The sequence below is a fragment of the Urocitellus parryii genome, chromosome 1 (genome assembly GCF_045843805.1).
Source record: "Urocitellus parryii isolate mUroPar1 chromosome 1, mUroPar1.hap1, whole genome shotgun sequence".
Taxonomy (NCBI): domain Eukaryota; kingdom Metazoa; phylum Chordata; class Mammalia; order Rodentia; family Sciuridae; genus Urocitellus; species Urocitellus parryii.
In genome coordinates this window covers 76,566,334-76,587,981 of record NC_135531.1, presented here as the reverse complement: position 1 = coordinate 76,587,981, position 21,648 = coordinate 76,566,334, and the positions used below count along the sequence as shown (strand labels likewise).

Here is a 21,648-nt window from a genome sequence, read left to right as displayed (position 1 = left end):
GGTTTAGCTAAACAGAATCCTGCTCAAATGAGTAGGTGATATGAATAAAATGAATTATCTGATAAGTAGGATTCTCAACATAAATTCCAGGAAAAGGAAGAAAGAACTCAAAATAGGAAAATATTACCTTTTGGGAAGAAAGACAATTACTGGGTGGAAGGAAATGAATGTGTGTGTGTGTGTGTGTGTGTGTGTGTGTCCATTTTTTTGGTACTGGGGATTGAACCCAGAGCCTTACAACATGCTAGGCAAGTGTTGTACCACTGAGCTACATCCTCAATATCTTATAATTATTGAGACACAGTCTCATTAAGTTGCCTAGACTGGTCTTGAACTTGCAATCCTCCTGCCTCAGCCTCCCAAATAGTGAGATTATAGGTACGTGTGCATAACCATGTCTGTTGAACTAGTCTTTATGTAATATCTACGAATGCATCCGTTGTACACAATTCGTCAACACTACTAGACACTGTCTCTAACTTACTAGTGGAAAGACTGAGTATCTGAAAGGTTAAGTAATTTCACAGGTTACATAGTTTGTAAAATACATCAGGATTCAGGTTCACATCAACCTGATTAGGACAAGCCCAGGAAAGTACATAATAGCCTCAATTCATGTCCATTCTACTTTTATTTTACATACAGGAATTTTAAATGCAGATAAGTAAACCACCATTTCTAAGGACTTATTTTATCCTATTAAAGCAATAGCTATCTATGGTGTAATATTTTGAAACTCTTTCAAGTTTATAACCATCTTTATCTCGCCTTTTCCCACTCTTCACCCTGACCCACCCCCAAGTTCATTGACAGACAGAGACCATCATCCATATAAGTAAGTTCTCAACAATGCTACAATTATAAAGTGGGCCTTAGGTGTTTTCTTCCATGTTGACCTCAGAATGAGCCTGATTTAGTGATTTAGTCTGCAGTAAGGAAGGAGTTGAGAAGATAGGCCTGCTCCATATATCAGCAGTATCCCGTAGAGCATGAAGTTCTTATTCAGGTATGTGCTACATATGGCATCAATAGAGAAAGATGGCTTACTTCCTTCCAGATTTGCCAAGCCCCTTATTTACTGACATTACCTTTGTTTTGTCGAATTTCACTGAAGAACCCTATTATCTTTTTAAGGAGGAAACAATTGAGTTCTCAGCCCTGTTCTTGATTTTTCACATTATGTCCAATCTGAAAATGGTGGGTGATGTTATTATTGTGTTATTATTGTGCCTTTTATAGGAAAACTGAGGGTGAAAAGCCCAAAATGGTGAAGGAAAATTTTTCCTAATGTTCATTTCCCTTGTTTGGTGGATTCAAGTCGGGCCATTAACACAACTTCAACATTGCTTTTTTCCTGATTTGTTTTTAAGACTTCTCCCTATCCCCAAACATCATGTTCTCAGAACACTGAAAACTTACAACAGGCAAACAAATCATGGAAATTAAATAGCAATAAAACTGTTGTTGGCTTCATATAAAAAATATTATCCAGTATTTAAATGGCGATTATTTCCAGAAACTTGGCAATTGTAACCATACAAATGATGAAATTGATTCCAGTCACAGTCCATCTTTGTTTGGAAAGGAAATACCAGTAGTGTTTGAAAAATGGATTATTAAAGACCTTGGTTTGCTGAAGGTGGCTCATATGTTCTATTTGCTAACACAGCATCTTGTTGGGGAAAAAAAAAATAAGCGCAGCTTTTCCTTATCCCAGATTATTTTCACTACAGATCTTTAGAGCAGGAAATAAAAAACAGCTAATGGTTCATGGGGCATGTGGAATTAGTTTAAACAAAGTCAAACCCTGGTCCTGCTGACCGCCTCCTCTTTCCTGTGCTGTTTTGTCTATGCCGGCCTTAGAATATGTCAACAAATCTCTTTTAAGCTCAGATGGGAGAAAGGATGGTGATTCTCTCTCTTTCTATAATTTATAACAGATGTGCCTTTTTAGAAAGGTACAAATTTGTCTTGTAAAATATTTGTAAAGAAAAATAGCCTCCGGATTTCACAAAGTAATTCTTACTTGGTTTTGGAGATATCACAAAGAACATTGTTTTTATAATACTAATATGACTCTTTCTCACACAATTTGATTATGACTCAAGATTAGTTTTTGGGAAGAGCCAAGCTTAAATATCTAAAACAATGTAGTAAAAAAATATCATGTGTGACTTGATGGCTTTTTGACAGTGACCTAAAAGAAGTCCCTTTTCACTCATGAGACATGGATTATGGTGCTGGGAACTCTTTTAACTAGTAACATCTTAGCTTTTCCAAGCCTCAGTTCCCTTATGTGTAAAATGGAGGAACCACTTGCCCCTGGCATCTCAAATAGAAATATAAAAGTGTTTTATGAAGCATAGAGTCCTAAAAAGGTAAATGATGATTTTTAATTAAAATCTAAGAAAACCTTTTTGTTTTTACACAAGTTCCACCCCTTGTGTATATGTCCTTTTGTTATATATTAGAAAGCTTCTTTTTTTGATTAAAAACTGCACTAATGGCCAAGGGGTATGGCTCAGTGGTACAGTGCCTGCTTAGCATGTGTGAGGCCCACACATGATAACCAGCCCCACAAAAACAAACAAAAACTGCACTAGAAAGTAGATTGGCTACAGAGCTTAGACTGTTTAAGATTAGAGAATTCGGCCCTGGTTCAGCCATGAGGCTTGTTGAGGAACAAAACTCTGATTCTAATGGAATGTTTTGCTTGCATAAGCACCGACAGATAAAAATCATATGATATACATGATAATGGCATGTGTCTTACATGAGTATGACAAAAGGCATGAAGAGGACATTCAACTTTTAGTGGGTGAGGACTATTGTAAACAGTTGGCCTCTTTCTACTCAGATGCCAGTTTTCAAATCTCAGGTAAAAATATATAAACATATAAACTTATAAAAATATAACTGGAGCTACCAAAGTCATGTGAGCACAAATTACGGTAGAAGTGTGGGACTTTAGATAATAGGCCTTCAGTTTCCTCAAACAGGAAATAAGAATAACTCAGGTCACCTTGGGTGACTGTTGTAAGGATAATATGAGACACATATGACAATATATAAACATAAAATAATATTCCAGAATTATAAATAAGAAGGGAGAAAATTGTCGTCTTAATTAAAATTTAATAAAAATTAACATTTAAAGGTTAGCCTATTTCCTTTTTCAGTTTCTTCAAGTTATTGATAATATTAATGACTAATTTACTGAGTACTTATGTTCCAGATGTTTGTGGTAAATGCTTTAGATAATTTTTTTTAATGATCACAAGGTATCTTCCTTTATTTTTCCAATTTTACAGATGAAGAAGTCAAATAAATTGCTCAAAACCATGTAGCTAAGGAAATGAGTGGCAGTATTTGAACCACTCAGAAATAGAGCCAATTATTTAGAAATTTAATCTTCTAAATAAGTTTATGCTTATCTAGAACTGCCTTCTCTACCCTCTCAAATGTTCTCTTAGCTCTGCATCTGAACTTAAAACATATTTAAACACACATTTGAAAATGAAACACTTTAGAAGAGGCTTTTAAATAGGCATTTACAATTTTTTCATTAGAAGTTGTAATAAAGAAAACCTATCCCAACATTTGCTATTAGGATCCAGAAACAATCTCCACATTTCTATGACTGCACCTATAGAAACCGCAGGATAACCTACCAGCAGTGTCTTGAAATCTTTCAAATGACTCTGAGGGACAGAGGTTATTCCATAGCCTTACTATCTTATTGGGTAAAATGGCAAAATATAACCTGAAGGGATTTCAGGACCCACCTTATTTAATCTTTTTATTTTTATTTTTCCAAATTAGGTCTAAGTACAGACAATGACTTGTCCCTGGCCACTGTAATCTTGTGCTTTCACACAAGATTCATATCCCACAAATTCTTATCCTAGCATTTCTGGGTGATAGTAGCTTTTGTTATTTATGTTTCTCCTTGGTTACTTAGGAATAGCAGCCTCAGAGCTTCTGTGTGTCTTTTATCAAGGTTAGCCTGGAGCCAGACTCTTGGTCCTTTCACTTGGAGTGCATCAGAAAGCAGAGCTTCTCCTGGGACAAAAGCCTGGACAGATCATCTACAAGGCCCTTCTCTAGGAGTTGTACTTCCTGCCTGCTGGCAAGGAGACTGAGTCAAAGGTTGTGAGACCAATGTATAGTTCCATCTTTTAAGAGTTGTCAAATACTTGTAGGACAGTTAGAATGAGTTTTCTTAAATCCTTAGGACTAGAGATATTTGCACCTTCCTTAGGCCCTATATGATGAGGGTGTCTAAAATACTTGGCTTCAGGGAACTCTCCCCAGACAACAGGTATAATCTGCACCCCTGTGCAGGCCTTTTGTAAGGTTTATTTGCATTTACTAGAAAAAAATAAGTATTTTACATACAGTCTTTCACAGGTAATAATTTTTGTTTAATTAGAAGCTAAAATGGTTAGGAAGTATTTGTTTTGCTTTTGTTTCTGATCCAAGGTATCTGTCCTTCCCTGCTCAAATTCACTCCAACCTCTCCTGGAATCCTCATTCTCCTGTCGGAACAAGTGTGTCTTCTCCAAATTTTCATTCTTTCCCTTTCTCTCTCTTTCCCTTTGGCCTCTTCCTTTCTCCTCTTTTGTCCTGTCTTTCCTCCTTTTCTTTTTTCTCTATCCTTTTTTTTTCTGGCTCTCATCATAACAGAGTGCCAGCTGTTATTTAAAAACAATTACTTTTGGCAAGGCATGGTGCCACATCACTGTAATCTCAGTGACTTGGAAGGCTGAGGCAGGAGGATCTCAAATTTGAGGCCAGCCTCAGGAACTTTGGCGAGACCCTCAATAAGTTAGACCGTATCTCAAAAAATAGAAACTAGGTATGTAGCTCAGTAGTAATGTATCCCTGGATTCCATCCCCAATTACCACCCCCCCCCACTCCCAAAACAAGACTTTTTAAAAACTGTTCAGTCCAGGTAATATTTCTATCTAAATTCTTGTAACTTTACAATCATTTTTAAGGTTAAGTGTAAATGTGCAACAAGGCTATTATAAACTGCACTGCAGAAAATAAGCACTGAAAAACATAAGGCTACTTTGCAACAGAGTTAGGAAAAAAAACTAAGATCAGGAAAGTACTTATTCTGGAAGGAAAACAACAAAAACAAAAATATCTGCTAAGTAAGAAGGTAAAGAAGGGATTCTCTATGTAACATGAAGAATCTATCATTACTGTCTAAAGTTGAATCTGGCAGGTCAACACTGGATCATCTAGAGCAAAACTAAATATGTAATAAAAGGCTTCATATAGTTGGAAATTTCCTCTAATGTTTCCAAAATTTGTTTTTAATATAAGCCAAAATGAATAAAAATAATTTCAATTATTTTTTTAAAAACTAAAGAATTATATTCATAGTTTATTTGTACTAGAAATTATTCTAGAAGCTTTATATGTAGCATTTCATTTAATTTAGTTCTTATTATAACCCTGAGATACAGATGTTTTTGAAAACTGTTTTGAGAAAAAAAATACACTGTCTTGTTAAATGGTGTCCATCTAGGCTCTTAACCATACATATCTTTCAGAATCCAGTATCTCAATGAAACTCTCCTATTTTTTAAGGATAGTATAGGGAGAAGAGCCAAGGCACCAAGTAAACTGGATAAGATTTGATATAGTAAGAACTGAGTAAGACACTTAGATAAGATTCAGTAGCCAAGGGGCTCTGAGTTGCCAAGTTGCTCTCTGTGAGAATTTCAGTATTCTAGATACTGGGCTGAAATGTAGTTTCCTATATCTGAAAAAGAAAGCATATTGGCACAGAGAAAATATTTGATCACTTCTTCATCTAATCTATATGTCATATCTAATATATTTTCCATAGATTAGATGTGTAGAACTGAGTGACATTTTACTGATAAAGTAGAAAAAGTGGTGGACCAAAGCTATATTTAGCATAGAAAATAAATAATAGAAAACAAACACTCTAAGCACAATTCTGGACTTCATGTTCTGTGAAGCTATACTTATCCACAGAGCTGTAGTTATTGGTAAACTAATTATGTCTCAGCAAATAACAACCTTATAACCTTTTATATAGCAAAGATTTAAAGAAGCAAAATTAATAATCAAGATTAGCTCTTTGGGGTAGAAGAATCTCAAATTTGAATACATCCCCCAGGAAATAATGTGACCATATGCCTTGGTTTGCTAGTACTGTTCTATTTTATGTTTGTTATGTTGGCATAAGATCTAATAGCTCCTCCCTTTCACTCTAAAGACACTCTCTCAAGCCTGGAAAGTGAAAAAAAATAATTTTATAATAGTGATATTTGGAACAAACATATTCTACATACCCACTAAGTAAGCAATACAGCCCAGGCCTTCAACAGATTCACTTTCTATGATGTCAACAGGTTGACAATGACCATTTGGCAGGGCCCTTAAATGCTTTAATGGCTGAGGCAGGATGCAGCTCAGCATGAGTCAGTCCCAGAATACACATCCCAGATGCCTATCACTTTGGCTTCTTGGTCCCATTCAGAATGGAATCAATGAGAGAGGGGAGGAGACATCTGTCATTTTGGCTTAGAAGTCAGTGGACAGGATATTCCAAATAAGTAAGGTATTCCTATTAATTGCTTAGGTCTTAAGATTTTCCTAAAAATCTCAAAGAAGTAGCTATAAAGTAGCTACTTCTTTGACAGAATGTAGCTTGACTTTCTGTGATATGTAATAGTAATAAAATGGGCAAATATTAGAAAATCACTAATTTAAATTTTGTTTTTATTGATGTTTTATGGACTATTTAAAGTCTAATAAGCTTCTTAAAAATGTACAGAATTAAAGTAGTTGTGCAATAGAAATCTCACATGATCTTAGATTTATAGTTATAGCTGTTTTTATGGGTAATTTTTTTACATCTTCAAAAGTAATATTAATAATACATTTTTTAAAGAAACCAGTGTCACTAGCAAGCCTTTGGATGATTGACTACCCTATGATATTTCTTTCATCCAAGCCAGTTTATAAAGGAAGGCAAAAACAACAATAAAAGAAATGTACCAATTTATTCTCAACTAATAAAGTACTGAACATTAGGGAAAAAAAGTATGAAATAGTGGAATGTAACACAGAGCAATTCCATTACCCATTGCAGTTTTGGGTCATATACTGTATATAAAGAGTAATTACTTCATTGGTTAGAGACCACAGTGGAGGAATATAGAAATTGATGAAAGATTTTAAAATACAATTTTTTACCTGAAAGCATTTGCCAACATTCCTAAACTTTGCCAGCATTACAGAGAGACCATCTTATTTTTGTCTTTTGGTGGCCAGACAAGGAGTGGCAGTGGGCTGAGAGTACAGGAGAAACAAAGACAACGAAGAGTGATCTGATTTTTAAAGAATATTAACCAATAATCACATATCAACAGGTTTTAAAGTATCTACTAAAAATAGTCTTTGGAGATACCTTAACATGACACATCCTACTAATGAAGTTTCCATGTTTAATATTTGTGCATCCTGTTAGCATCTAATCTGATGCTGTTTACTTTCCACCTTTGAATCTAGTTTCTGGATTTTATCTGCGTGATGAGTATCAAGGGTAGATGGTGCTATCTAAAAAGTTTCTGAACATTTTCAAATCCTTTCTTTTTGTGTATCATACTGAGGTTCTAGGGAGGAAATAAAAACTTCCTGGATAAAATAGGATGGTCACACAGTTTGAAGAATAGACTGAAGTTAGCCAGTTCCAGTCCCAATCCAAGCTGTCATTTTCCCTGAGCCTCAGTTTCCTCTTCTGTGGAGAAAAATATATTGTAGGATGGTTGAGAGGACTGAATGAGCTCTTTAAAAATCACTTTGCAGTGCTTAATGACCACTGATTTATACTTCTCCCCCCAAATTACTTTAAAAATAGAAAAACACATTAAAATACCACAGTAAAACCATGCTCAGTAATTTCTAATTAATTTATTTCTTCTAAGTTCCTTCAATAATATTGGAGAAAATCAGGATAATATTCTAATTATAAAGGAAAAAAATTACTGCAGGCTTTGAATCATTATAGGAAGGCACAAAGAAGATAAACTTCCATAATCTGAATATTTTGACACATTCATTTCATTTTTCCCCTAACAGCCATTTAAAAAATAGAATTATATTGCCAGGTGTGGTGACCCATGCCTATAATTTCAGCAGCTTGGGAGGCTGAGGCAGGAGGATCACAGGTTCAAAACCAGCCTCACCAACTTATTGATGCCCTAAGCAACTTAGCAAGACCCTGTCTCAAAAAATAAAAAGGGCTGAGGATGTGGCTCATTGTTTAAGCACTCCTCATTCAATCTCCAGTACCAAAAAAAAAAAAATTATATCACATTTACTTCCTACTTTTTATTTCTATTAGATCATAAGCATTTTTGTTTTCATTAAATAATAATGATTTTGATTTCATAATTAATCCCAACTAATATATTATTGATTTTTCTTTTTGGCATTATAAACAAAACTTCAATGAAACATTTTCAGATGTTTACTGAATACATTGGAAACATCATCCCATCACTTGTCATATTCTTTCAAATTTTTTCCTACTTAAGACTTTAAAATTTTGGGTGGTGTTGCAGATTGAACTAGGAACTTATACATGCTAAGCATACACCAGACCACTGAACTATACGCCTAGCTCCAGCCTTCTAAATTTATGACGACTTGATATGATTTTATGTAACTATCACTATCAAATATTTCCTTGTGATCTTCTATTAGAGCTTACATGTTTAGAAAGTTCTTTTGTATTCCAAGGTGAGTAAATAATTTACTTATTTTTTTAAAATATTTTTTTAGGTATACATCAACACAGTATCTTTGTTTTTATTTTTATGTGGTGCTGAGGATTGAATCCAGGCCTCACCAGTGCAAGGCAAGCACTCTGCCACTGAGCCACAACCCCAGCCCATCCTATATTATATATTTTTTTCTTTTCTTTTTTTTATTGATTGTTCAAAACATTACAGAGCTCATGATATATCATCTTTCATACATTTGACTCAATTGGGTTTTGAACTCCCATTTTTACCCCAAATACAGATTGCAGAATCACATCTGTTACATACTCACATTTTTACATAATGGCATATTAGTGACTGTTGTATTCTGCTACCTTTCCTATCCCCTACTATCCCCCCTCCCCTCCCCTCCCATCTTCCCTCTCTACCTCCTCTGCTGTTGTTCAATTCTCTCCCCTTTTTTCCCCTCCCCTTGCCCCTCATAACCTCTTATAATTTTGTGTATCATTGAAGGTCTCCTACCATTTCCATATGCTTTCCCTTCTTTCTCCCTTTCTCTCCCCCCATTTGTCTTTGTTTACTGTTAGTCTTTTCCTCATGCTCTTCCTTCCTGTTCTATTCTTAGTTGCTCTCTTTATATCAAAGAAGACATTTGGTATTTGTTTTTTAGGGCTTGGCTAGCTTCACTTAGCATAATCTGCTCTAATGCCATCCATTTCCCTGCAAATTCTATGATTTTGTCATTTCTTAGTGCTGCATAATACTCCATTGTGTATAGATGCCACATTTTTTTTTATCCGTTCATCTATTGAAGGGCATCTAGGTTGTCAAACAACAATAAGTGTTGGCGAGGATGTGGGGAAAAGGGTACACTTGTACACTGCTGGTGGGACTGCAAAATGGTGAGGCCAATTTGGAAAGCAGTATGGAGATTCCTGGGAAAGCTGGGAATGGATCCACCATTTGACCCAGCTATCGCCCTTCTCGGATTATTCCCTGAGGACCTTAAAAGAGCGCACTATAGGGATACGGCCGCATCAATGATTATAGCGGCACAATTCACAATACCTATATTATATTTTTATCATTTATTTTTAGCTTTCAAAAATTAACCTAGAATGTATTTGGAGCTATTTGAAGTAAATATTGAGGTAGATATGGGTTATCTCAAATAGGTTAGAGACTCTATTGAAGGTAGGATTTAACATAATTTTGTTCAAATAGTGGACATAATTGCTCAGTAACATGACACTTCCCTCTTTATGATGGTGACTCATTATATATCAATCTCTATGTGCCCACATCTCACTTTAATTACTTAAGTATCTGGTCCATTAAATGCCTTTTCATTATTTCTCTTTTATAAAAATTTCTTGGCTGTACTTATTTATTATTCCCAATAAATTTTAGAAACATATCATCATATTCTCTTCAAACATTTGGGATTTGCTTGAAATTGCATTCATACTGGAGGGAAAAAAATTTAGTATTCAGTATTATAATATACAAATATGATATATCCATATTTTCATATAGATTTTGTATATACCTTAAGTTATACCTAAATATTATATATTTTATTGTTGTGAGAAAATATTTTTCACATAATTTTGAATAAATCTTGTTCTCAACAGACTTTTCATTGTACAATCAGCAGGTTTTGACTCATTTTTCTTTTTGTGGTGCTGGGGATTGAACCCAGGGCCTTGCACATACTAAGCATTGCAGTCTACCACTATCATATACTCCCCCACCCTGACCTCCAACTGACTTTGCTATATACAGAATAAATCACTTATAAGAGCACTTTGCTTTATGGACATAAGTTAATTTAGTTGATACTTGAGATGAGAACACTAAGGATCATGCCGACCAACTTTGTAGTTGTTTATGAACGGAACTACAAAGAGCCACTGGTTATTCATTTCATTCTAAAGTGTACAATTACATAGGTAGAATTAATGCATTTTGTTTTATTAAATGGGGGGAAGATAAGCAGTTGATGCATCCAAGTCTATCATGACAAGTGAATTTTGACGATAGTGGGGAATGCTGAGAGTAGCTAATTGCTTCCTATACTGTTTTGGGTTTTGTGTGTCTCATCTACCTCATTGTTTGAAAATCTGTTTTGGCATAAGCAAGATAAATAATGGTAATTAAATATAAAATGAAAGCTCCAAGTAATTGACATCTACCAAAGATTAAGTTATTGTAAAACTGGCCTTCATGTCCTTGGTCCACGTATACTGTAATGTCCTAGGAGGATACACACACAACTTTGATTCACTTGCCCTTGGTTTCTGGGTGGCAGGATGCCAGTCCTGGCCAAGTGTTCACAGTGTAAAGTGCTTTAGACTCTTCTAAAATGAAAGTCAGTATGTAAATGTGCAACATGACATTATTATTCTAGCTTCCTGGCTGCTTTCAGCAAGCACTGACTGCCACATGAGGTCTCAAGTGTTCTGGCATAGTATGCAAGTGTTCAAAAGAAGTTAAAGTAATGAAATTGGATCTATATTTCCATAGATATTCAAGCTGGCATGGAGGAATAGAGTCATGGAATCAGGGTTGGATGGTCTCCACTAAACAGCCTAGGCAAGTGCCTGTGATGCCAGGCTACTAAGCAGAATTTTCAATCGTGAAAGGCCACCACTATTTCTTCTTCTGGGTTTAAAATTACAAAATATGCACATTTCCCTTAGGCTCACACCACTTTCTGGGTGCTTTGTGTTCAATCCCCACCCACCTCTTCCCTGGAGTGCACCAGCTTTGCTTAAATTCTGCACAAGTTTTAGGATGAACTATATAAAAAAAGGGGGGGGGTAGGGGTAGGGAGAGGGGATTTAGTTAGAACCTTGACTAATAGTATATGCTACTGAGTAAGAGTATTACTTTTCAGTGGGTGATTAAGCTTAGTGTATATTTGATCTAGGAAGTGTCAACTTAATGGATTTCAGTTATTTGTCATTTTTTTGGAGTTTTCATTGATCACAGGTTTCATTTGCACCCAGAATATTCTGCTGCTGAATTATCTGAAGCCACAACCAAACATGGGTCTATGGGTGGTAGGGTCAAGAAAACTGGATTTGCTACGTATAATATTGATGGGTTCTGAGCCACTGGTTTGCTAATATTGAGATCTTCCTCTCTTTCACACCCTATCCCCTAACTCCCTCAATGTTTCTTTTAATCAGCCTAAGAAAAAAAGAATTCAAGTCTGCTGGGTCACAACCATTTTCATAGCAGTACAGGTCTACGATGCTGGGTACTCTTCCTCCTCATGTCCCTAATATCCTGAAATTTTCATAAGCTTCAATTATCCATCTAACGTATAGAAAGTTTATTTAAATTTTAAATATGAGGAACAATGCAAAGAATTCAAGCACTAAAGGATATATTTTATTCATACAGAATTTCTTTTTTTATTGCATTTCAGGACAGTGAAAAAAAGGGATTTATAAATAAAATCTATGCCATCCAGGAGGTATGTGTGAGTGTCCAGAACATCCTAGATGAAGTGGCTTCCTTTGGCGAAAGGATAAAGAAGTGAGTGATGCTGACATGCGAGCCCTGGTCTTCTGTGGGACAGGGTATACATTTATTTCTTGAAGGGTGAAATGCCACATTCATTTGGGCAGGACATACTCCTTCTGGGTGATCTATTGCTCAGTTTCATCATCATTTACTTTGTTGCTGCCAGTCTTTGGTTTTATGAAAGTTCTGTCAATTTCTTCCCTGAAATTTAGAACATATTGGTTGGAAAGAAGTCATACTTGTAGCTTTGAAGAAATAACACCGTCCTAAATTTTAGCACATTTTTCACAGTGCAAGACTTTGTTCTTAAATGGAATATGCAATCGTGATAGAAAAAAAAAATCAAGCTAAATGATGATTTCAGGTAATGAAGACACTTGTATTTTATTATCGGTCTAGTTATAGTTTCAAGTTACTCTATATTTAAAAAAATATTATGTATAGCACCCTACAGAAATATTCCTATACTCTATTTCTCCCGCCCACCTCAGGGATTGAACCTAGAGGTGCTTTACCACTGAACCATATCCCAAGCCTTTTGTATTTTTTTTTTTTTATTTTGAGACAGGGCCTCACTAAGTTGGTTATGACCTCACTAAATTGGGGAGGTTGTCTTGAACTTGTGATCCTCCTGCCTTAGCCTCCCAAGTCACTGGGATTACAGGCCTCCATGCCCGGCCCTAAACTCAGATATTTTAGTTTAAATATCTGAGATCATAATTATCAATGAAATAAACTTTTGTCATTTAGAAAAAACCACAGAATTTTTATACTTAAAAATTAGAATCTTGGGCTGGGGATGTGGCTCAAGCGGTAGCGCGCTCGCGGCGCTGGGTTCAATCCTCAGCACCACATAAAAATAAAATAAAGATGTTGTGTCCACCGAAAACTAAAAAATATTTAAAAATTCTCTTTTTTTAAAAAAAATTAGAATCTTAATTTTTTATACAGGTTCATTGAGAGCTAACATAAAATTAAGAAACTTACTTTATCTTATTGTTTTATTATTTTATTTACTAATACATTTTAAAAAATTAGCCAGGTTTGGTGGTACATTTCTATAGTCCCAGCAACTTGGGAGGCTGAGGTAGAAGGATTTCAAGTTCAAGGTAAGCCTGGGCAGCTTAGTGAGACTCTGTCTCAAGTCCTTTTTAGGACTGAAAAGGGCTGGGGTTGTAGCTTTATAGTAAATTGCCTCTAGGTTCAATCTCCAATATCCCCTCCCCCGAAAAAAGAAGTTTATTTAGAAAAAAAAAAAAACGACAAGGTGAATTTACAGTAATTGGTTATGAGTTGAAGACATGCTAAGGTCTCATAAACTACATGAAACTGGCCTGTGTAATGGTTGCTAATGATCTAGTCAAGAAGGGGTACAATGTATCTGGATAAGCCTGGTTTTCTTAGTTTAAACATCAATCTTTATTATTGATAACCTAAAGCATTCTGCAGATTTAGATCCTTGGACATACACAGAATTTGAAAGGGGTCAATTATTTAAGCAAAAGGTGTGAATCATTCATTGGTCCTTTCTCTCTCACTTGCAAATGTACCCCTAAACAATATTCAGCCTTGGACTTTAAAAGACTCACTCCAACGCCTTTTCTCTCTCCTTCTTCCTCCCTGTGCTATTTCTAAGAATGTTCCCTGTACTCTCTACCCTATCCACTGAAGCATAGTGTGGCCTAAATTTCGGGCATTGGTAGCCCTAAATTTGGGGCATTCTTTTTACTTTTCTCCGGAGTACATCATATACTGATAATGTGATGGAAACCTCTCATTTATACCAGAAGACCATGGATCAGCTCTGAGATCAGACTAGTGAACACCTGAGGGAAAGAAAGCTTCTTTTGTAACTCTGAATGGTGGGAGGACTCGAACAGAGAACATGATAGCTAGCTGAAGGATATGATCAGAGTCTGGAGGTGGACCATCTCTGGGGGAACCTGGGCTTTGTAGAATTTTCCATGCTGAGGTACAGGAATATGGCATAAGATTGAGTAAGTCTTACAGGAGCTATATCTTCTGTAAAACAATATTTTGGATACCAAAAAAGCAAGTTCCCCTGGGGTCACATAAGATTAAAAACATCATCCAGAAAGCAGATTCAGAAGTGATCTTTAAGCACAAAATGAAATCTCTATAAATACCATGTCTTGTTACTAAATAATCATTCCAGAACTTTCTTGAATTACAACTCTTTTTTGGGGAAGAGCATATTCTAGATTTAGATTCCATAATGCAAAATGTAGAAACAGAAAAGGGCAAGCTTTTTTCCCTACCACCAGCTACAGTGGTGAGGATTCTTTGCCATCTATCCTTCCAATAAGAGAAAGAAAAACACAGGGAGTCCTTCAGTGGGGCTGCCCAGAAGGAAGGTTTTCCAAGCGAAGTGCCAGTGCCCTCACACATGGAGTGGTGTGATGGATGGCTCTGAACTGAGCCGTAGGAAAGAAAGCCTTCTGTTCTCTCCACAAGCAGGCAGAAGCAAGGAAAGCACAGGTGTCCATCAAGGAAGTAAAGCATGAACCTTACCTACTGACACAGTCTCGGATGCTCACTCTGACCATAAGAGGAAAAAACAAAGAAAAGCCAAAAATCCAAGGGTTATTGAAAACAGGACAGCTGACTTATCCAACTTTGGATTAACTTATCCAACTTTGGGTTGTTTACTAGAACAAACAATTTTAGGTAACAATTAACCTAGGGAGACACAAAAAAGCAAGCTAAAAGACATAAAGCTAAGGAACAACTCTATGTGTTAAGCTGAGGTATAGTATAGGAAAAAAATTTCTGAGTAATCACCCTTCATTGGATCAAAACTGCCCTGGACAAACCCCACTCCAAATGACTATAACATGCATTACCAAGAAATTAGAAGAAATGAATTTTGTATTTTATGAATTGTGTTTGGAGTCCTTCTCACTGGAAGAAATGACACACTTTAGACTCCTGGAGTTGATTATCTCTGATCACCTTGAATCACATAAACATGCTGCATCACAACCAATCTTTCTTGATATAACAGAAGCTATCCTAATATTATAAAGGAGATAACCTAGGGTTAGAGATGTTGACTCATACAATAGAATCTAGGCTTTGAATATAGATCTCTTTACTTCTTGGCTCTTTTCATCAAACTACTGTTAGACTCAGTACACACAATATGTTAGTTTCTCTTTGGTACTGAACATTATAGAGATTTCAAAAAAATGCAATGGTGTATCTGTAAATAGTGATGTATTTGTATACCTAACCTAGAGGCTCAATGCATTTCTATTTATTCTAAAATTTTGTTATCTGAGATTCATCACAGAACTTCTACACAGAAAGCCTTAAATATAATCTTTCCATCTTTCATTTCCTTCATTCTCCACACTCTTTCAAAAAAATGTTCTACATCATCTTTTTGTGTGTGTCTTCATTTTCCCTGTTGTTCCACTAAATTATTTCCCCATTTCCTTACTTTTTGTAACATCCCCTACTCTTGTTCATTGATCCTGTTTCTGCTTTTATCGTGTCTTACTGTCAATACTTACTGTCTTGTAGCCCTCTGGGACCAAGTCCTCCACATTATCAATCACCAGCAGTATAGCAACACTACAGACCCATTAGCCCCAGCCTACTATAAGCATACTTTTCCAGTTTGTATTCCCTTTTCACAGTTTATCCTACAAATCCATCATGTGCCATTCTCTCCCAAAGTACTAGAGGGAGAATAACAGGCAATGCTGATGTTATTTCTTAATTACCTATCTATTCCTGAGGAGAAGGGCAATAATAGCAGGTAAAGCTTTATAAGGTTAATTGCTTTGTCCCCGTTTCCTTATTTATAATTCCATTTGAAACATAACTGAGTAAGAATTCTAAAATTTAGAGGGTTTACATCAAAGTATAAGAACTGTGTCTATAGACAACTGCTAGAAACATTTTATTCCCAACGTGGGAAAAACTGAGTGAGGGTTGGTAGAGGGATTTGCCCAGGGTCGTTCCACTCCTAAAAAACAAAACAAAACAAAAAACAAACAAAGAAAAGGAGGCTGGGTATTAGTTTTAGCAGGAGAAAAATGAATCTTTTTACCATGTGGGGAAATCACACAAACAGTACAATAGCTCTTTTTCACTAAGCCATTTGCTAAAGAGTTAGGTAACAGAATGTTAGTTCCTCTTTGATAAGTGAATTACATAGATTTCAAAGAGTACAAGTGATTAGACTGTGAAGTTGTCCACTACAATCCAAGTGGGCTTTTATATTCATGGAATTGAGCAAATCTTGAGTAACCTGTGTTCTCTGATAAGCTTACCACAGTTGGCTTCTACTCCAGAGAAAAATGCAGACTGATTAGGTTCCAAATTAGTCAGAATCACATTTATTTTAATCTTTGTTTGAAAAAGGTATGAAGTGCTCAGATTGCTGAAGTGTTATATTTTTCATTTAGTACTTTCAACTGGACTGTTCCATTCTTAAGCTGGCTGGCCATTGTAGCACTCTGTGTGTTCACAATCATCCTGTACTTCGTTCCACTACGATACATTGTCCTTGTCTGGGGTAAGTAAAAAGTCTTTTTAAATTTTTTTTAAGTGTCTTAGCTGTTAAGAATAAACTATTTTTAAGGGATGAGTTATACTCTCAGTAGTTCACTATATTTATGGTCATGTGGCTATTCTATGATGAAATGAGACAGGTCAGTTAAAAATCACAACAGTGTAAAGATTTAGGTCTACCTGCAAAATGCATTTTTCTTATCTGGCACCACAGGCTCTATCATACTATAAGGGTGTAGTTGTGCAGATTCTTCATATATCAAAGTATAGCTTTGTCTAGATACTGTTCTGATTTATTTTCACTACTTACACACAAACAGGAGCATTTTGATCCATATGGTCCATTTAGGACAATATGCTTTTTTGCTGTGGTACTTTATTTTGTGGAAATGTATGTAAACATGGTACTGTACATGGCTGCCTATTCAAGAGGTCACCTTTAAGATTCAGGAGAAGGGTTGTTGGCATTTATAGGCTTCTTAGGAACAAAAATACTTGTTTTATACGTAATGAACAAGAATGCTTCTACAAAAAGCTACTTGAAAGGTGATATTTTAAAATCTAAATTTTAATATGATTTTGCTGCATGCTAACAATTCCTACATACCCAGCTCCATTTAAGAGACAATTTATTTCAGCATTCTTTATAATGTGTCACCCCCACTTCTTTCTTGACAAAATTCTTGGTTTACAAAATCCCCTTTTCAGTCTTTAAGATCTAACATATAAAACTACAATATTAATGATATATATAAACAAGATGGGGCAGAGTCTACTTGTCCTTGCCTACATACACATACATCTAAGATTGCTAAAGTAAAATGCAAAGAATACCAATGGATCTTAACTTCAGAAAACATGTTTACACTGAAAGGAAAGAGATTAAAGGGAGTTTTTATTCTCTGTTTTCAAGACCTTAAAAGAAATATTCTGGAATAAAGTAAGCTGAGGTCTAATGTTGCCAAGGCCTCTACTCTTAAGATTCCTATTTCCATATTCTTTTTTGGCCCATTTTTAGCAGGCCTTCCAACCCCTTACCATCACTTTTAAACATGGGGTGGGTGACAATCATTTTTTCCTACCTTAATTACTATAATTAACAGAAATTCAATTACGATACTATACAAGGAGTGAAGCATTTCCACCATATTCTTATTTTCTATTGTATATTCAAGCCCTCATCTGTTGTTCCTTTCTGATATTAAAGCAGATGTTCTATTATTGAAGGAATCAAGGTACATTATCATGTGTGGTAGCTTATTAACACAACCTAATAGGGTCACACTTGCCAAGCCATCTCTGCTACTAAGCACTCTTACCAACTCAACCTACTTCCCCAGGTTCTTAGAAACTGGAGGTCATGGCCAACATCTGGCTATGTAACCTATGGGGCCTCACTGGCTAGCTGTCTTAAAAGTTATTTTAGAGAATGTGTTTGGGTCTCTTGTTTCATCAAATGAAATAAAACAAGAATATTCTTTCAATGGTAGGTAGCCAGAAATATAAGAAAGTTCTTACATGGTAAGACAGAGACCAAAGTCAAGATTCCAGTTCATTCTGTATGAACTTCATGAAGAGGAGTTGAGATGATCTAGTTTGTTTCAGTTTTTGTCAGTGTGTTGATTTCATGTACAACAATTTTTTTGAGAAAAAGCTGATAGCAATCCCTCTCCTAACGCTTGAAAAAAATCAAGGTCATGTGTCTTCTAGGCATTTAGCTTGCTTAAGGGCAAAACCTCCCCACAAAAAAAGATGTATTTTTTGAAAAGGGGAAAGCCAATCAAGTAGACTTCCTGTCTTAACAATCTCAATCTAAAAATACAGGAAGACAATTTTCATCATAGCCTTATCATTCCTTATAGCTATGCCCATTTGTTTCCAAAACAGAAAGCTTTTCTTGCTAAAAAGGAACAAAATGTGCAAAGAGAAAGAGCAGCAGCTAAGTTGGGAAAAGTGGAGAAGCAGGAAAGCAACATAGGTTGCTTTATTCAGTCAAGGTTGAGGGTGAGCATATAAGCAAGATCTTCAAATCACTGTAACACTTTTGCCAGACAAATGCTCTGTATAACTTCAAACTTTGGAGATTTCTATGTTTGACCTATCATTTTTTTAGGAATCAATAAATTTACCAAAAAACTTCGGAGTCCATATGCAATTGATAACAATGAGCTACTTGACTTCCTTTCCAGAGTCCCTTCAGATGTACAGGTGGTATGTATAATTATTACTTTGATGAAATGTGGCACTGAGTTTTAACTTTTATATCCTTTCAATGTCAAAGTTTTAGAAAAGCCAGGTAAAGTTAATAAAGACTGTGGAAGATTTTCCCAGGCAGGACGTTAGTCAACTTGGAGTGTTATCCAAGAAAAATTTAGCAAAGAATGGTGAGTGTGAAAATCAGAGTATGCTGCATAAAGAACCTACCAGAGGGGCTGGGGTTGTGGCTCAGCAGTAGAGTGCTTGCCTAGCACTGCGAGGCCCTGTTTGATCCTCAGCACCACATAAAAAATAAATAAATAAATAAATTAATTAAATAAAGTAATTGTATCCAACTACAATTAAAAAAATAAATATTTTTTTAAAAAAACCTACCAGAGTTGTCAGGAAGAATCCTCCTTCACCTAAGTTCAGCTGGAGTTTGTCATCATGACTTGATGGGAGAAAATAGGACTATTAAATGAGACTAAAATTTGTCAGCAGACACTTAAGACAAAAAAATTTATTTCTAGAGTATGCACATTTAAGTGAGTTTTAAAGACGCATATTTTAGAGATCACTGAGGGGGAGGAAGCTGACTACTTTTTAAAGAATGGGGCACATTTTAAAAATACTTTGAAATCCTTTAAGGTTAAAGTCCATTAAACCATCAACTATTTTCAGAATAAGGTGTTGTTTTTTTTTTTAATCAAAATCTTTAAGGTGAGTTGTAGCTAATAACTTTTTCCTGTTTCAGTTCAGTTTTTCATTTGATATGGATGAGAATGGGCTGGATGAAGATTAAGACAGTATGCAACAGACAGTAAATTGCAAAGAACCATTATCCAGTCCTTCAAAACAGATTGAGATGGTTTTGCTTTTCATATGTTATGGTCAGCAAAGACCCTAGCCCATTACCAAAGTTCACATCAAGGTTCCATGAAGTTTTTGGCAGAATTTCCTTTCTGACTTCTACTCTATCATTCTTATTGTTTTGTGCATCCCAGCTGCAGAACCCATAATGCTCTACAGCATTCCACCCCGCCCCCCAGCATAGTCTTTCATTGCTTTGCTTTTCCTTCCTTTGCCAGAAAGTGGCCACCTGACCAGTTTTTCTCTGAACTCTGTTTAAACAGGTGCAATACCAAGAACTGAAACCAGATCCTTCTCATAGCCCATATAAAAGAAAGAAAAACAATCTTGGCTAGCCAGCTCCCAGCACTGAGGAGACCAGCATCTGTTTGGGAAGATAAAAGAAAAAGCCTTCAGCCTCTGCAGCATTTCCTTTCTTTCTGCTTTTTATTTATTTTGCCTTTTTATCATGATATAATTTGTAAATATTGTACAAAGGCATATGTCTTTGGAAATATACTTCCATTGTACAGACTCAACTTGATAACAGTTTAACTACTACTGTGTGAAAGTCTTGTTAGCTATGGATAATAATATAATACACCGAAAGAACAAATGTAAGGGTGATAACACTGGAAGACACACACTTCTCTAATTACAAGTAGAAGAACCAGAATATTAGATAAAATGCTTAACTCTGATTAAAATAAAATTAACATTTAAATTTTATGTAGATTTAAAGTTTTTCTTAAATGTGACTATTTTTTATCTGAAAGGTAATCCATTACATTTTTCTATGTTTTATACATTTCAAGAAAGGGCAAATCCCAAAGTCTGAATTGAAAAGGACACACTTCAATCTAATGTAAATCCTGTCTTTAGATCCTGAAATTCACTCCTGTGCAAATTACTTAGGTATGACTAGGCTGATTTTAAACTAATGAGTGCAGGCACATTCAACCCCTCAAGAGAATCTGAGATTCTGTAAAGGAAAGTTATAAACCTTCTATCATTCCATCTAAGAACTTAAAATCTCTCCAGGACTATATAACATAAATACTGCCAGGTTTATAAATGATTGCCTATCTGAATTTTTATATCTACCAAAGTTAGTAAATTAGCAACCCAATTCAATTGTCAAAAATACTAAGCAAAACAAATCCATATTGCTTTTGCTATCAAATTATGTATTTGTGCATCTGAAAACATTTAATACTCAAGTGTTCTCACAGACAAAAAATATTTTTCATTAAGTTCCTGAAATGCTTTAATGCATACTATGATTTTGTTAGTGTGAATTTAAATGTAGAGGAGAATGCAGTGTGCTAAGTGATATGCCAGTGTTTCATTACATTCATTTATGAAAAAATAATTCTTGATAATATGAATGCATGAGAACCTGTTTTGTAAAATAAACTGCTTGGGGGGTTGCCTTTAAAAATGTTTCACTACTTACCATAGAATCTATACTTAAAAACTGCATTCCCAAGACTTACAGTGGCTTTTATACCTATCTCCCTGGTATATCGAGGGAATGTACCTCTGGAGAAAGAAAGAAACCATTTGGGCAGCGGGAATCTTACTTCTCTAACTTGGTAGGCAACTTTAGCTCAGTTGAAACTGCTGCAGACAATGTTTTGCACTACTTTCTTAATAATAGACTGGGATAGGGAATAATATACTGGTGGGGATTATGTTGGAAGATGTAGAAAAGCAGAAAATATATATTTCACACTAAAGGAAGATTCT

The 21,648-nt window shown here is 35.5% G+C and overlaps 1 protein-coding gene across 4 annotated transcripts in view; it reads left to right on the top strand.

The window, feature by feature from the left end:
- The window catches only part of Mctp1 (multiple C2 and transmembrane domain containing 1), a 516,302-nt gene extending 494,654 nt beyond the window's left edge, over positions 1-21,648 (top strand). For all 4 annotated transcript variants that reach the window (XM_077796266.1, XM_077796264.1, XM_077796263.1 and 1 more), the window contains 4 exons: positions 12,212-12,321; positions 16,746-16,855; positions 18,965-19,062; positions 20,184-21,648. In XM_077796266.1, coding sequence (XP_077652392.1) covers positions 12,212-12,321; positions 16,746-16,855; positions 18,965-19,062; positions 20,184-20,255 — 390 coding nt within the window. In that variant the 3' untranslated portion in view covers positions 20,256-21,648. The remainder of the gene's footprint in view (positions 1-12,211; positions 12,322-16,745; positions 16,856-18,964; positions 19,063-20,183) is intronic.